This window comes from Colias philodice, chromosome 8 (assembly GCF_061535455.1).
Source record: "Colias philodice isolate Cphi_HAF_F1 chromosome 8, ilColPhil1 Martin Lab GWU primary, whole genome shotgun sequence".
Taxonomy (NCBI): domain Eukaryota; kingdom Metazoa; phylum Arthropoda; class Insecta; order Lepidoptera; family Pieridae; genus Colias; species Colias philodice.
Genome location: NC_143093.1, coordinates 6,721,476 through 6,739,525, shown reverse-complemented (window position 1 = coordinate 6,739,525; position 18,050 = coordinate 6,721,476). Strand labels below are relative to the sequence as shown.

The 18,050-nt window shown below is 32.1% G+C and overlaps 5 protein-coding genes across 5 annotated transcripts in view; 3 read left to right on the top strand and 2 right to left on the bottom strand.

The window, feature by feature from the left end:
* The window catches only part of LOC149486596 (uncharacterized), a 275,063-nt gene that overhangs the window by 72,736 nt on the left and 184,277 nt on the right, over nt 1-18,050 (top strand). The window lies entirely within an intron of this gene.
* Nucleotides 1,231-2,983, top strand: Alg14 (ALG14, UDP-N-acetylglucosaminyltransferase subunit). Its single transcript, XM_089698319.1, has one exon. The coding sequence runs from the start codon at nt 1,430-1,432 to the stop codon at nt 2,075-2,077; it is 648 nt and encodes a 215-aa protein (XP_089554445.1). The 5' UTR covers nt 1,231-1,429; the 3' UTR covers nt 2,078-2,983.
* Nucleotides 2,957-7,385, bottom strand: LOC149486601 (uncharacterized). The gene is made up of 2 exons (XM_089698321.1): nt 6,833-7,385; nt 2,957-4,294 (listed from the first exon to the last, which is right to left on the bottom strand). Exons 1-2 carry the CDS (start codon nt 7,166-7,168, stop codon nt 4,034-4,036), a joined length of 597 nt encoding a protein of 198 aa, XP_089554447.1. The 5' UTR covers nt 7,169-7,385; the 3' UTR covers nt 2,957-4,033.
* LOC149486600 (uncharacterized) lies at nt 7,794-13,124 on the top strand. Its single transcript, XM_089698296.1, has 7 exons — nt 7,794-8,044; nt 8,274-8,422; nt 9,314-9,467; nt 9,925-10,494; nt 10,722-11,012; nt 11,288-11,393; nt 11,966-13,124. The coding sequence occupies exons 1-7, from the start codon at nt 7,996-7,998 to the stop codon at nt 12,126-12,128; spliced, it is 1,482 nt and encodes a 493-aa protein (XP_089554422.1). The 5' UTR covers nt 7,794-7,995; the 3' UTR covers nt 12,129-13,124.
* CtsB (Cathepsin B) lies at nt 16,747-17,928 on the bottom strand. Its single transcript, XM_089698216.1, has one exon. It carries the CDS (start codon nt 17,830-17,832, stop codon nt 16,825-16,827), a length of 1,008 nt encoding a protein of 335 aa, XP_089554342.1. The 5' UTR covers nt 17,833-17,928; the 3' UTR covers nt 16,747-16,824.

Sequence of the window (18,050 nt, the reverse complement as noted above, 5' to 3'; positions counted from 1 at the left end):
GCCGACCGTCACGCGACATGCGCTACACAAAGCAGTGTTCGGAACCGTTCGAACAGTTTCACTTTTACCGTGGTTTCATAAAACCACACAACATTTTTTTTTTGTCATTTACTTTTTACGTCAAATAATGGCTAATTTTCGAAGCGATTTTAACCAATACAGCATTAATCCATAACCAATTAAATACCTTGAATACATTGTTCATTTAATATAGATCTATATGGCCCTTTACACCGTATGATTTAAGTGAATATTTTCGAAGATATTACAGATTTAAAAATTGCGGGACGTACTGTTTGCGGCGGTACCGGCCGGCCGCCCGCTATGTTTTTGTATACAACGTTAAAAGTTTTTCTGTAGTGTATTTACTATTATTTTAGTATCAGCATTGCACCCGTGCGAAGCCGGGGCGGGTCGCTAGTTAAAACATAAAGTAAACGAATGTCACTACTCACTAGCCAATCCCCGTTTTCCAATTACAGCACTAGAGCGCATTATGCGGCATAATGCAGCAACGCTTCGCACAATCGAGCACTAGAAAAAGTAATGCGCGTGAATTGATGCGTGCAATCGATTTATCGTTAGGGCGTATTCAGAAAGAAAGCTTGAAACTTATAAGCGCTTATCGGCGCTTGTCATGTTCATATATTTTCCTGTCAGTGCTGGTAACCCGCGCAGGAAAATATATGAACATGACAAGCGCCGATAAGCGCTTATAAGTTTCAAGCTTTCTTTCTGAATACGCCCTTAGTAATTATTAATTGTTGGAAAAAAATTTAAAGCTTTCTTTTCATTGTAGTTTTTTCGAAATAATCAAAGTTAATTCAAATTGTGTTATAAAAATAAATATAAGTATGGATGAAGGTACAAACATTGAAAAAAATGTTAATGAAAAAATCAAAATCCAAATTACTTAAAATAACCGTAAATATTTTTCAACCAATTATTATGTATACCACTTTTTTACACATTAATGAGGTTATTGCTAACTCTATGAATATTTTTTTTTCAACACTGAACTTGGCGCAACCTGCTGGTGCGTTTCACGTTCCAATTAAGCATCAGCATAATTCAGCATTGTGCGGCACTGAGTTGCATTATGCTCTGTAATTGGAAAACGGGGAATATGTTTCAGGAGTTGGGCCAAAGAGGATATTTTAATCACTACGTTTTAAGTTGGGCACACTTGAAAATGACACTCAATGACAATGACACTTGTATATTGTGGCTTGACAATTGACATTCAATATTTTATTTAAAAATAAAACGCACGTTGAAATTTCTATATAATATTTATTAGCGGTGAAAAAATTAAGTTGTTTCTTGCATCTACAACGAAATAATACACAAAGAAAAGCATTTCAGTAAACAACACAGCTGTTACCGAATATAACACACATAAAAATTGTACTTTCTTCGATTGTTTACCATGGGTGCTTTAAGTGTTATCATACAGTTCATTATTGTTTTTCCATTGGCATTCGTATGCCTTAGAGCATTATATCTTATCAGTTCGATATACTCTCGTCGCGTCGGATTACATATTCACAACAGATCATTTCGAACGATTTTGTGCATTGGATCAGGTGGGCACACTACTGAGATGTTATCGCTCGTTGCAAGGATGAAATTATACTTATATACTCCACGACTCTACGTTATGGCTGACTCCGACGAGAGGAGTGAAGTAAAAGTTCGTGAAATAGAAAGTCAGTATACTGACTACAAAATCGCCAAAATTCCTAGAAGTAGAAATGTAAATCAATCATTTATATCGTCGGTGTTTACTACTATATATGCTACTCTAAGCGCCATACCAATAGTCTATAAATTTAAACCAGATTTAATTTTCTGTAATGGACCTGGCACCTGTATTCCTCTCTGTATTGTTGCATTTATCATGAGATGTCTTTATCTGGTAGATTGCAGGATTATCTTCATTGAAAGCCTATGTAGAGTGCATAGTTTATCACTTACTGGAAAGATATTACAATATATTGCAGATATTTTTGTAGTACAGTGGTTACAATTACACAAAGATTGTATAAGAAGTTCATACTATGGAAGATTAACTTAAAAGTTAAATTACTGTCGCTATGATTTAAAAGAAAGCCTCAAAATATAAAGTAAGTGTTATGTATTGCATGACTCATAATGCAAAGCATTTGAGTGCTCTTTTATTGAAAAACTGTCACTGGTAAAAAATAATTCAAGATGGTACATGAAAAAGTGTAGAAATAGAAATAAAATCTAATCATTCAATTTTTTTAACATGATACCTACCTTGCATAAATTTTAATAAGTGTAGTAATTTTATGAAGTGGAACTTCTTAAGACATTGAGAGTAAAATTTTAAGGTAGTATGGCTATACCGTCACATCATGAAGTATGGCGAAAATTTTGGTATCTTTGAATCATGCCAAAGAAGTTTCACTTCAGACACATGTGCTCAGCTCACACACTATTTTAATTAGGACTAGTGGTCCGCCCTGGCTTCGCCCGTGGTACATATTTACCATTTCTCTACATAAGAACCATCCTCGTACTTCAAGGAATGTAATAAAAAAAGAATCGGCCCACCTGTTCACGCGTGATGCCGTGACAATGCGAAATGGGTTTCATTTTTATATATATAGATAAAGATTACTATGATAGACTAGTATTGAAATAACTTCATTAAGCATTGTTGAATAGTTGTTTTTTATTAATAAATTATAAAAATCTAAATTATTTCCTTTTTATCAATGATTGAGCATTATGAGCCATGCAGTTTTGTATTTTCTAATTGTTTATTTTTTCATGCATATGAAAATTAGTATAAGCATGTATTAACTTAATTACTAGGTACAATAATTATTCATGTATGTAAAGTGATCTCAGTTATACTTAGAACTAAGATTATTGTGATGTATGTTATATTTAAAATGTATGGGATTTTGAAATAAAACCAGTAAAATTTTATAAATATAGATGTATTCTTCATTCCATGGAAGTCACATCAATCAGATCAACATTATTCTATGTACAATAATAATAATTATAATGTTCTTGTAATAAATTTCCAACAATGTAAATTGTAAATGCTTCAGTCTTCACAACATTTAAGTTGATTTTTAACCTCTTAACAATAATTGCCAATGATCCTATGAATGTTTACTACATTATCAGCAGAAACAAAACAAATGCTATTGTGTATCAACTTTATCAAACTTTATTACAGTTTTGTTGCATTAACAAAAACAATTATAAATAGGAACCAAGAAAAAGTAGGAAGATCAAGGATGTGAAAAAAAGAAATCAATATAATAATATTTAAAGACAAAGATTTAAATACATTTAAAACTTAAATAACTAAGTATTTATGTTAAAAGTCGAACACTGAAAATAATATTCGAGATAATAAAATAAATAATGTATGTTTTAGATTTAAAACACATTCCATAATTTTAAGTGCCATTTGTATGAACCTACATTAAATCATTATTTGAAATAACTGTGTTTTTTTAATTATTAGGATTTTTTCCATCAACATTCTTCCACTGACTTGTTTACATTTATATTGCTATTAGAATCTCTTACTACCACACTACTGTACAAACCTTATTATTATAAGTCAACTCTTATAGGCTCATAACAATTATATGCTTTGTATATTAAAGTTTAGGCATTTTAATCACAGATGCAAGCCAATAATCACTTTTGAAATTCATTAACAAGATTTTAAGTACCTATTCATTATTGATAATACTTATGTAAAGCAACATTAAGTAAAATAGTTATTATAATAACTTATGCATAATATTAGGCACAGTATCTTACAAACAATTATCAATTTTAAATTCATGTAAATAAGTTCATATTTCTTACTCTAATTTACAATGTTTAAATTATAACATCATAACAACTGCCCAACAATATATATTTTAGGCACATTAGAGAATATTATCAATAAGGTTGACTATCTTTAAAAACATAAGTACAAAGAAAAAAAATTAAGTAGGTATTTTCTAAGGCAAATTCATATGTATACTCTTCAAGGCTTGCTATCGTCAATAGAATTTGTTTGGTTGCTAGTTTCTTGTTTTGCGATTACATTCTTATCAATATGATATTTCTCATCATCTATAAGATACATTGCCTCATCATAAGTGGGTGGTGGAAGCTCTGAGCACGAAGGTTTGCTTGTGGCAGCATTAGCTATTAATGCATCATATGAAGGTGGCAAGGTCGCACTTGAAGCTGTCCGAGGCACTTGACCACTATAAGCCTGCTCTGCTTGTACAGTTGCCATGTCCTATAGAAAATACATAATTAGTTTTGTCCTTTCTCTTTACATTATTTTTATATATAGAATTTTTAAATAAAAATTACACCATACAATTGTCAGTATGTTTCAATAATTTGTAATTGTATAAATAAATAACATTACCATTACCAGCCAACCAATACCATACAGACATATTAGGTAAAAGGAAGTTCCTTTGACATTGAAACACAACTTTTTATCTTGATAAGTAATTATACATATGTGTGTGACATATTCAATGCACTGGTATTGGTAGCTTCTATTTACTGAATTAGTAAAAACATTTGTGAATGATAATACTTTTGGGTTAAGGTTAACACATATTTGTTCAGACAAAATATAGGTACAGTCAGAAGCATAAATATATTACCATTTGCAGATTAGCAAAAATATCTGTCATAAGAACGGGTTCAATAATATCTGTCTGCCCGTATACAGCAAAAATATCTGACATTAGTAGGCAGCATAATAAAGTGGCATCAAAATTATATGACGAAAATGTAGAGCAAATAATTGTGACAACCTCTCGAAGCATAAATATGTGACGTCACCTAGGAGGCAATAATATCTGACACAATCTTATATTTCTGTATTGTAAAATATAATTGATTCCTCACAAAAAGCATAAATATGTGACACTAGCTTTCCGCCCGCGGCTTCGCCTGCGTTTTCACAGAAATACCGCATAGTTCCCGTTCCCGTGGGAATTTTGGGATAAAACCTATCCTATGTGTAACCCAAGTTACCCTTTATATGTCTGCTAAATTTCATTGTAATCGGTTCAGTAGTATTTGCGTGAAAGAGTAACAAACACACACATACACATCTTCACAAACTTTCGCATTTATAATACTAGATTAGTAGGATAGGAAGTAGGATTATAGTAGGACTAGTAGGATAAGATAGGATAGGATTTTAAAAAGGCCAAACGTTTTTTAATTGAATTAGTGTTTTGTATTTTGCTGGGGTAAGAATATGAACAAAAGACACATTATATTTTGTAAATATTTTTTATTTAAATGAAATTACGATAATATGATAACTTGCCATAATTTTCGATACTCAATAAAATAATAGCAATATTATAGGTAAATGAAAATGAATAACGGAGCAATCGTGTCAAACGCCGCTAACGTCAAATATAACAAAACAATTTCTAAATAATACACGAAGGTTACACTGAACCTTCAAATAAAATAGAACTACCCAAGTGGGTATTCATGTAAGTATATGAATACTTTAATTTTGTCATGATATGATATCCTTCTAATATTATTATAAATGCGAAAGTTCATATCATGTAAGGATGTTTGTTACTCTTTCACACAAATAAAAGACAAAACAATGGAATTTGGCACACGCATAGAAGGTAACTTGGATTAACGCTTATGAGAGCTTTTATCCTGGAAATCCCACAGGAACGGAAACTATGCGTGTTTTTCTTTGAAAACGCGGGCGAAGCCGCGGGTGTTAAGCTAGTAGGATATAATATCTAGACATACAATATGTAGTATACAACGACGGCACATATTAATTAATATGGTAATCATGTTTTAAAACAACGTAGTTAAAATAAAATTTATTTATTTTATACCTATTAATTCAATATTAAATTGAAAATAAAATTGTGTCAGATATTATTGCTTCCTAGTTGATGTCACATATTTATGCTTTTTGTGTGGAATCAACGCAAAATACAGAAATATAAAATTGTGTCAGATATTATTGCCACCTAGTTGGTGTCACATATTTATGCTTTGTGTGAGGAATCGAAGCAAAATACAGAAATATGAAATTGTGTCAGATATTATTGCTTCCTAGTTGATGTCACATATTTATGCTTTGTGTGAGGAATCGAAGCAAAATACAGAAATATGAAATTGTGTCAGATATTATTGCTTCCTAGTTGATGTCACATATTTATGCTTTTTGTGAGGAATCGATGCAAAATACAGAAATATGAAATTGTGTCAGATATTATTGCCACCTAGTTGGTGACACATATTTATGCTTTGTGTGAGGAATCGATGCAAAATACTACGTCACATATTTATGCCGTGAACGGGAACTATGCGGTATTTCTGTGAAAACGCAGGCGAAGCCGCGGGCGGAAAGCTAGTGTCACATATGCTTTTTGTGAGGAATCAATTATATTTTACAATACAGAAATATAAAATTGTGTCAGATATTATTGCCTCTTATGTAACGTCACATATTTATGCTTTGAGAGGTTGTCACAATTATTTGCTCTACATTTTCGTCATATAATTTTGATGCCACTTTATTATGCTGCCTATTAATGTCAGATATTTTTGCTGTATACGGGCAGATAGATATTATTGAATTTGTTCTAGTGACAGATATTTTTGCACATCGCCCCCTAGGCATATATTATTGCTCGTGACTGTACAAGAGATTATAGCATCGCGAGAATGTAGAATAACAGTACCGAATACGAACTTTCTACTGATGCCATTAATTCACACATAAAATTCACACAGTAATCTATGAATATGTACAACTTACTCTTATTATTGCACGCTGATGTAGGAGCATCTGAATTACACTCTTTCTTCGCAAATATAACATGCTTTTCACTGCAACCATCATTCCTGAACAAATAAATATGGGTCCAACGAGCCACATGTGTCCTAAATTACTTAAAATATAGCCATCAGCATCACCAAGAGCAAGGACAGTTATAACTGTACCCACTGAAAATAAAACCATCGAAAGAACGAAATAGGAATAGCTGGTGCAGTCACATCTACCAAATCGCTGATCTTCATCTAAATCGAAATCACGATGCCGTAACCGATGTAAACGTTGTCGAATAAATGGGCTATCAAATACTGTCGCCATTTTTAGTATATAAATCAAAATATCCCGTTGAACCTTATTTTAATTTTCAAGCATTATTTTTTTTCAAGACAACATATCACCAAGATCAAACGAAAACACTTTTTATATTACACAGTACAGCAATCACTATGGATAGATGTTTTATTTTTTTTTTATTGCAAACTGCAGATTGCAGAAGCTTGTTTTGTTGCCTGTTTATAATCGGACGAGTGTTACTATTTTACGGATACATTAAATATACAAATATGTACTACAATGGAGCGGAGCTGGGCTATATAAGAAAATTTTAGAACCTAAACTTTAATAGTAAAGTACCATACTTTTTACCTAAGTTTTTATCATTCTGATTTCTGTCACAGACATCCAAATAATATAATGTTCATATATCTGTGCCTTTGTAAAAGAAAGTCGTGTTAGTTACTCCACATAAAACTCAAGAACGACTGCACCGATTTAGCTGAAAATTGGCAGGGAGGTAGTTTAGAGCCAGGAGAAGGACATAGACTTAGGACATAGGATACTAAATTAGTACCACGGGCGAAGCCGGGGCGGACCACTAGTAATTTATATATACTCTGTGTTTATGTCAAACATTTTAAATACGTCAATTGTCAAAACAAGACATTTCTGATTTCATATTATTTTCAATTTCCAATAGGGCTCACTGCGTAGAATATGATGACGTAAAATGTTTTATTGATAATATTGTTTCTGATTTTTATAGCTTTTGTGCTCTAAACACAATTTAATTTGAATGAGAAACATAAACCTGCCTATCTTCATTTTAATTTAGTTATTTTTCCTTTCTAAATTTAAAGTGGATCGAAATGACTCGCATATTGTGTATTTTATTTTTCGTATTATGTGTTGATAAAGGTATGTTTATAGCACATTAATACTCCAATCGAGCTAATATTATAGTTATTTATGTTATTAAACTTGAATCCTTGATCAAGAGTTTCTAATCATACTAATTCTCGTGATATTATGCACCGATTGCAAAATTATATTCTTCAAACTAAAAACTAATATTTGTTATTATTGTTTTGGTACATATATCTTACATTTCAGTCTTCAATTTATATGATTTTTTTCTTCTTTACAGTGTGTTTAGCTTTGAAATTATTAGTTTCAAATGATGGGCCAGCTGTTAGAGGATCTAACATAACGTTTACGGCCACGGTTCTTGGTTATTCAGGAGAAAATCTTCAATTTGATTTTTCGGATGATGTACAGCCACAACATAGGGCTCAAGTAAGATTCTAATGTAGTTAGAGTTAATAATATTAGAGATACATAATTGTGGAAAAATTCAATATTATTTTAATTTTTTAAACATACAAGGAGTAGTTAATACTTAATCAAATAATAAGTGTGACAACTATAATGAATATAAATAGGTAACTTATGTAAATGAGATTAGTTAGTTGGTTCTATAATCAATTAGTTTTGACAACATTTGACTTTTATTGTAGTTTATTGAATAGTAGGTATATAAAGTAGGTATTTAGTTATTACATAAACATTGCATTATTTTTGAGGTGAATAATTTTTAATAAAATAAGCAGTTCTTTTGTTTCCCTGTTTACAATGAGTGATAGTAATGTATGTATGATGAATTATAATAAATATTTCACTTTAAAAGTATAAAATATTATAAGTAATGAGTCTTCAATAAGGTTATCAGTATTGAAATTTCCTTTACAACATCAATGTAATAGAATATTAACATTTGCATTTGTGCTTTTAATTAAAGTATGATAAACTCATTATGATATGGTATCTGTACTGGTTCCTGACAATGTTAAAATAGTTTCAGAGATTATTATTTATAAATTGCAGGGGTTCTATATAATATATGTAGATGTGGACAATAAACACTCAATTTTAATAACTCAGGCCCCGGAGTCACAGACACAATAGAAAATCTATTGTGTCGTGGACCGATTGGGCCGTTCGGGGCTCAATGGGTTAAGTGGAGCTTACAATTTTATAATGATAAAAATTGCACCCTTTATTATAAAGACATATGAAACAACAAACCACTCATAGATGCAAATATTCAGCTCAGGCTTTAATAATTATTCATTTTTTATTATTTGACTCAACATTTTAAATTTTAATATATATTTCTTGTGTTCATAGTTTGTCGCAAAATCAAATGTGTCAAAATGGACTGTTGAATACCCACGCGATTTGTATGAAGCTGGTGAACACACAGTTACAGTAAATCTTATGAAAACTTTTTTTGGTATGTGGATCTTGACAGCTACGGCAACCACAACATTCCAAATTACAGGTAAGACTATTAAAGCTTCACACGTCCTACGTACATTATTTGCTCGTAACTAAATCAGTATGTTATAGTTGGACGCGTGAGAGATTAAGATCTTATTGTAGTATAAGTTCCTTGTTGTGCAGTTACTCAGACTTGAAATTCATTCTAAACGTATGTTGTTTAATTATACCTTTTTTTAATCTTGGCTTCTATAAAAATTCTCTGAATATGTAGTTGTTTTTATTCTGACCTTGTAATTATCTCCATAATCTTTTCTGTTAAACATGCTAACTACTAATAGACTTAACTATATTATTCAATATCAATGCAGTTATCTGAAGAAATTGTTTATAAGTAAAATTTAGAAATTGTTTATAAGAAATTGTTTATAAATGTAAAAAATACATGCAATAATTATATACATTGATTGAGTTAAATTAAGTGTAATTATACTTTCAAATATTACCTAATATTTCAGATTCATTAAATGGAAACCTGTATCTACAGCAGAACAATTTAATTAGAGACAACAAGTTTGTTGCCTCCAACAACACAGTGCATCATTTCGTGCAACTACCGGATAATGAGATGCAATTTTTAAAGAAAAACGCGTCTACAATTATCACTTATTGGTTCATAGATTGTATGTTTATAGATCAAACGACAGACTTTTCTTTAAACTATACCTATCAAGATGTGATGACAGATCATTACATTGATGTGTTGGTTGTTGCTAACAACAAACCGTTGCCTCCGATAACAACAACCACAACAACAACAACAACGACAACAACAACAACCACAACAACAACCACAACAACGACAACAACAACACCCAAACCAACAACAGTTCCAAGTGCAGATACAACAATTGTACCATTAAGCAATACCAGTGATAATATAACTCATAAAATATCAAAGCGAGGTGTTCCAATGAATGCAAAACGAAAACATGCAATAAAGGATTTCATATGCCACAACTCAAGCATAGTGCCGATCGGCGATACCTACACATATGGACATTATCAGGAAACAATTAGCATAAGAGGTATGTAGTTAGCAAATTTCATAGAACTTACTTAGACCTTATGAAATGGGACATATCACCTAACAGTAATTTATTTTAAGGAAATTTGTCTAGTGTAGTGTTCTTGTGTTATAAACCTTTTAACTATCCACATTTCTCGACTTTGATATGTACATTTAACTGGTATTCTTACTCGTCAAATATAGCAACTTCAATCCAATTAACAACTTATTATTTCACTATTTCAGAGTCAATTTCAACAGTGAACATAACTGGTTTGAACTGGTTGCAACACGGCGATCTTCTAAACCTACAAGTGAAATACACTGGGTCACCGCCGTTCGATTATTGTGCTATATACAAGCTCGGACAATACAATGTTACAGGGAATGAGACGTGTTCTATGAAGTCTAGAACCACTACTAATATTTTCCCTTTGGTACACTACTTTTCTGATAGCGAACAGCACACTGTTGTTGTTGTTATTGAGAATGAAGTTGGGAAAAGTGTGTCGAGGGCTACAATCAATATCTATAAAGGTATTTATTAATACATTGATTAAGTACCTAATTAGTATTACAAAGATTACATGGTGGTCGAGTTAACTGCGTTTAACTGCACGCATTGCAATGAACCATATTGGACAAAACTGTATACATAAACGAAAAATAGAAAGTTAAATTGATATTTGATATAATTTTTAATTGTTATTCAGCAATTGCATTACGTAATAAGTCAATTTATCTTGCTTATGTTCATAGTTACAAACCTATTAATAGAGAATAGTTGATTAACTCTGTTTATTCTATTTCAGCATCTGTCCACGCGCAGTTGTCAGTCATCGTAGTTCCGGTGGCGTTCTCTCTAGTTGCCGTAATATTAGTGGTGTTTGGTGTTGCCTACTATCAGCATAGATCAAGGTATTTATAGATATTATTATACATTACTAGCTTTTCGCCGCGGCTTCGCCCGCTTTGTATGAAACCTAATAAATTGTATGCAAAAACCTTCCTCTTCATAACTCTATCTATTAGAAAGAGCGCATCAAAATCCGTCGCGTAGTTTTAAAGATTAAAGCATAAGTACATAGGGATATAAGGACAGAGAAAGCGACTTTGTTTTCTACTGATGATTAATTATTTTTATTGTATAGAAATAAATATGGACCATTTGTATCAATTGATAAAGTCTGGGTGTAGAGAATGGGAAAAGTTTTCAATAGATGGTGTTGCTAACTTTTTATTTATTTATAATTACTATAGTTGCTAAATTGATAGTTTTTAAGAACTTGCAACATTATTTTTTAGAATTCATAGTTTCAATATGATACAATGTTTCTGTTGCTAGTTAACAATAACTTTTAAGTGCATATACGTTTAGCTAAATCACTGTATATTGTTTCTGATAATAACAATTTTTGAAGAATATCTTACCTTACCTGAAATCAAACAGTCAAGTGTTGCCACTTAAGTATTGTTTATTCCAATTACAGGCATACCGTAGAAGTAGCTGACTTCGACTTCGGTCAGCAAGTAAATCTAGATTATAAAACATTCGCCGAGCGTCTAAAAGACAGTTTCAGAAATGCCTTCAATTTCAGACATCGAGATGACGTAGATCCACTAACGTCTGATGCTAGATACGACTCGATGTGAGTGTTTTGTTCCTGTATAAAGATAATATTATTGTTAAAATTTGTATATCCATGTTTTCTGCTCAGTGATTATGATCGAAGAGTATTGAACTGCTTTCGCATGGTATCTTCATTAAATAATTATTTTTTATATGGTTATAGAATTTGATGTGTGTATTCATTCCAATATAAATGTGAAATATGATTTTTAAACGATTATTTACGAATGTAATTATTGTACAAATAATATAAATACATAGCCTTCGTGTTATGTTTATTTACATAATGTGTAATTTCAATCGATTTATTTACGTATTATTGTTATATCGTTTCGTGAATTGAACCAAAAATAAGGAGTTTTGTAGTTATCAAGGAAGGGTGGAAGGCTTATCAATTATGTATATTCGGACGCTATGAATAGAATTAATACAATAATTACTAACATACAACCTACTTAGATAGATGATAGAATACACTTTTATACTATTATATTCTCATCCATTTAATGCAATAAAAATCGATTTTAGGTATATAATATATATATATATATATCATCAAATTTATATAGCATCGAAATTGTCGTCGTTATAATGTATCAAATGCAGTTTAAAGGAGTAATAAGCTTTATATCAGACTGATTGATGTTTGCATCATAGAAATGTGCATTTTGTCCATTTATTTTGTAAGGCATGTCGCGTTTCACTTTTACAGATCTTTATTTTTATGTTTATGAACAGTAGGGGCGTAATATGGTCTATTAAAATGTCCCGATTTGTGGTATTATATTGTTATTGCTTGGTTTAATAATTTATATTATTGATGACTTCGTAATATCGATTTTGTGGTTGAAAATAATAATACTATTTTGTGTGACGATTGTTTATGTCTTCGGTCCAATATTTTGTTTGTGAGTTTGTGGCGATTGTTTATATCTTCTGTCCACTGAAATATTTTGTTAAAATGTAAGATGTATTCGAAAAAGGACATCTCGATATGCCAAATTTCAGAACAAATGATAGTCGTTCTCGGAATATAAAAATAAATAATATATTTATCTATTCACATCCCGTTTTTATATTCATTATTTTTTGCTTGCAACACTGTACTAAAAGGAATTCCGTAAAAGGTTGCCAGATGTATATTATGACATTTAAAAACTAATCGAATATAAAAACGGGGTAAAAAAATTGAAGATGTCGTGAAGTTATATATATTCGAGTCATATTCCTAAATTAACAAATTTAACCTAGCAATTAGTCTTAGCGTAATGGGACGTCACGATAATTTTTTAAAAGTGATCAGTCAAGTTTTGTGATATATTAGTTTTATATTATAGATTTATTTATCTTATAGTGATAGGGTTTGTATTTATTTTAGAAGCAAAATATTGTTAACTAATACTTAATATTGACGACGCGGTTGGCGCAGTGGTAAAGTAACTGCCTACTGAGCCGACGGTCCCGGGTTCGATCCCCGGTCAGGGCAAATATTTGTGTGATGAACTCAATTATTTGTTCTTGGGTCTGGGTGTTATTATCTATATATATGTATTTATTAAAATATTATATTTATCGTCGCCTAGTACCCACAACACAAGCCTTAATTGAGCTTACTGTGGGACTAGGTCGATTTGTGTAATAATGTCCTATAATATTTATTTATTTATTTATTTATTTATTTATTTATTTATAATATTACTTAATTCAAATTTCACTTAATAAAATTTATTCCCATTTTAATGCAATATAAACACAGTTAATATTAGATTTTTATAAGACGCACATTTTGATTGTTTCTATATTGTCCAAATTAAACATTGCAGTGTTATGCTTCTAAAATAAATTTATTAAATTGTAGTTACATTAAAGTGTTATTAAAATGTTATGTTTTATTTATGTATTCAGCAGTTTCCTCATCCTAGAGTATAGGATATCCTTTCCCCAAATCTCCTTCTTTATATATCTGGATTCTGGATCGAGGTTAATTAGGTTCAAGGTTTATTATATTAATCGTAATAGCAGTTGATAAATACCAATGTTGATACTTGATAACTTCCTGTTCAAAAGTTTTCTTCAACTATCTTCTGTCCAAATCGATAATTTTCCATTTACATGTAACTTCTGTGTAACTTATTGTGAAGCATTAGAACGACCTACCAGCCTCGTAGTTTTCTAGCCCAGCGTCCTGCAAGAAAAGAGCCTATATATCCTAAAATATATAAAATCTCCCAGCGTTGTCCGTATTCATGGAGGAGAGTAGTCAACAAAATTATCAGTTAGCCCACATGCTCGTTTGCTTTCTTTGTTATTATAAAAGTAATGTTATGAGTGGTGGATAATCTAAAAAGATGCGCAGAATCTTTAGGTACAAGTTACAGCTAGCTTACAGTTAGGTACATAAACAGCTTTTCGTCGGCGGTTACAGAGAAATTTCATCTGCAAAAAATGTAGAGACACCAATAGAAAAACACACACCAATTGTTTGTTTTGTAAATGTCTTTTTTTCTATGGCTGTGCAGAGTGCATCTTTAAAAATATGTATTCGCCATTAACAAAAAATATTTATAGACAACTACCCTACCCATCCTCTCCTTCCTTATCCCCATTCCCTCCCATCCTCGCCCCTTCTACCTAACTCCTTCCAAATCCCTTTGAGGATAGCAACACATCCACTTCCCAGTGGAGTGGATGCTTATGGGCGGCGTGTATCGCTTAACACCAGGCGACGCGTCTGCTCGTTTGCTAGCCTATAGCATTAAAAAAAATATACAAGTAAATCAAGAAATATTATACTTACCTACTGTTTTTGCGCGGAAAATTACATCGAGCGTTCGCGTTGGGAACAAAAGTCAAAACATATCGCTCAGAAGGTTTTGAAATTTGAATAAATGACCCCTTTTTTCAGGTGGTCAGTTTGAAGGTGGTCAATATTATTTATTTATTTTTTATTAAGTAGATACTGTATATCTTTTTCACATATTATATATGTATTTGGATATTTTAAAACGATGGACTTTCTCTCAATCTAATGACACCAAATTATTGCAATCAAAGTCTAATTTTCCCTAAAAAATGCGCCCTAATTTTACCAACCCTTTATTAGCCTAATGGCGTAATTGTGGTTCACTTTAAATAAGCTAATGAACACATTTTAATGCGTAACACACTCAAAAGTTTCGACTGTTAAACCGTCCTTCCCCTTCTAATTAAACTGCGAGCGCCGAAAGCCGACTTGGACATTAAAAGTATCCGTTTTTCGCATTTCATTAAAATTTTCAAGTCGCTGAGAGTGGTCTAGGCAGTTTGAGAGGCGTCGGGTTAAATCTCTTATCGTGTAACGAATACATGAGCGTTTTAATGGCTTTAATGAAGTGCTGCATAAGGTCTTTAATTTTTTAATGTAAGCAGCGTTAAATAAACAGACCAGCTTTAATTTTACACTAATGAATTTTACATTAATGAATCATTCATCAGACATGTGCAAATAAAGGACAAATTTTTAAGTTTAAAAATTTCATTTCTTCTTTGTAATAATAATTAGAACATAAACAAGTTAACACAAAGAAAAGGACATATTATATGAGGCTAAAAGTCAAAGCTCAGGATAAGAGTGACCTTAATAGTGACCTTTATATGGAACATCATTTTGATACGGTATGAGAATGAAAATTTGAAAGGAAGTTGCATTAGATGAAGAATCTGTCTAAATGGAAATGTATATTTCCACGTGGAATGAATAATGAGATCTTTTTTGGAACTGAACATCAAAATCAAATAAGTTATACCAATATACGATGTACGAATGTCAATGTGTTGATTGCTATATTTTATTGTGTCGTTTGTAAGCTTAGTAATTTTTTCCTTAAGTTCGTACCTATTTGTTATGTAGGTACATAATTACTAACCTAATATTTTTAGACAATAGACAAGTTTTTTATTTTGAAGATGTTTAAATATTTGTGATCATTTAAATGTGGCTGTTGTAGTAAGTCATCTTATCTTGTTTTCGTGTCTCTGCTAATTATTGACTTGATATATTTTGCCACCTTCCTACATGAATTAAATGTCTGTTTTTATTGCATCTTTCCGGCTCGAACACCGCGATCGCCATAATATTTATCCCTTTCTCAGAAACAATAATAAACAATAGATAATTTAATAATTGAACAGTATTAAAAGGTACCTATCTCATAAATTATTATACCATCCCGTGTCGGCACGGTCGGTCGGTCAATATACGTTGTTATCGGCAACTTGTTATTGTAGGTTATTGAATAATAATTTTGTTATGACTATATTACCTACTTGATGTAATTTACCAATTAATATAAATTATTTGTAAGCAAAACTTGATATTTCATCGTTGGCCTCGTGACCAGCAAGTTAACAGCTGTTAGTACTATTATCTAACTCAAATTACAAATACACAAGTAGTTACTTATTATCTATAATATATAATTTTAACCAAAACTATATAGTATTATATTATGAACAACAGTTATGTATGTTATGTTTATACTGTACATATCTATATATTTATTAGTAAGTACTTACCTACTTAGTTATCAATTTTTTTTATGTAACTAAGTAAGTAGGTAGGTAATATTTATTTTCGAGGAAATTTTAAGAATAAAAATGAAAAAGGGTTAACAATTGAATTTATTTCTCATTTTTACAGAAATCAACTATATCTACTTACAGTTATAAAAGTTAACTAAATTAATCTAATAGCGGCTCGCCAGCTACAATAGAACTTTCAATTCCACAATGATCTTCTCCGCGTAAGATTTTGAAGAATCCATTATCTCCCCAGTCCGAATTCCAAGAGTTTGCAATAAGCCAATATTTGTTTCCATTTTCAACTCCCCAGCCCATAATTTTAATAGCGTGTCCGCCCAGCGCATCTCCTATCGTATGTTTGTAAACTCCACTCTTATAAGTTAGCAAATCGGAGTAAACTGTAAACGCTCCTTCAACAGGCCCATTCTTGTAAATTTCAGCTTTAATATGATCTTCTCCACCGCGAATGGAATAAACGTGCTTGCCGTAACGTTTGTCGGATTTATAAGCAGTGTCGTAGGGTTTCTTACACGCCCTTTCACATTTAGGAGTTTTAGTGTCGCCGCTGCAAGGCATTCTATCACCGGGCACGTGGTGCTCGCACGGGGGGATCTCATAAGGCAAACAGCCCTGACTTGAATTATAATTACCTCCAGATACGATGCCGAAGTGTTTCCAGTACTCCCAGGCAAGGGTTGGCATGCCGCCGTTACAACCGAGACCGCAGATGGGACAGCAACTCAATAAATCTTCAGCAGAAAAATGGAAGTGCTTCGTCCCGTTCGAGTAAATGCAGTAGCGATCCGTCATAGCTTCCACGGCACCGAATGCCCAACAGCTGCCGCAGGATCCCTGATCTCTTATTTCGTTTAAAGTGGGACAGTTTGGCCATTTGTCTCTGGGGTCAAAATTTTCTGGCAGGTCGCGTATGAGTTCAGCATCATGTTCGACGGATGTCAATCTAGATATAAACTTATCTTTCAACGCCCCCATCAGTTTCTTGATAGTATCGAATGTTGTATGTATCGGAAAGTTGCGACCGGCCAGCCATGACTTTTGTTGCCTGTTGATGATGTTGATGAAGTCATCGGAGAGAGGTTCGGGTAGAATTGCCGATGATAATGCTAAAAAGCACGCGAGCACAAGTATCGATGAGTGAAAATTCATTTTCACTATTTATTGTTCTCGATAGGTTGATGTACGCGCAACGAGAGCGAGCGTTGCGCATCGACTGGCCGTAGCCCGCGCGGAGTACAGAGACTTGCTTATGCGCTAAATGACTTGTAATTGCGTCGGACCATGCGATATGACGATGAAACAATGCTTGACCGCATGTCGAAGGTTAATCACATCTATCACTAAGAACTCAATAACGACATTAAACA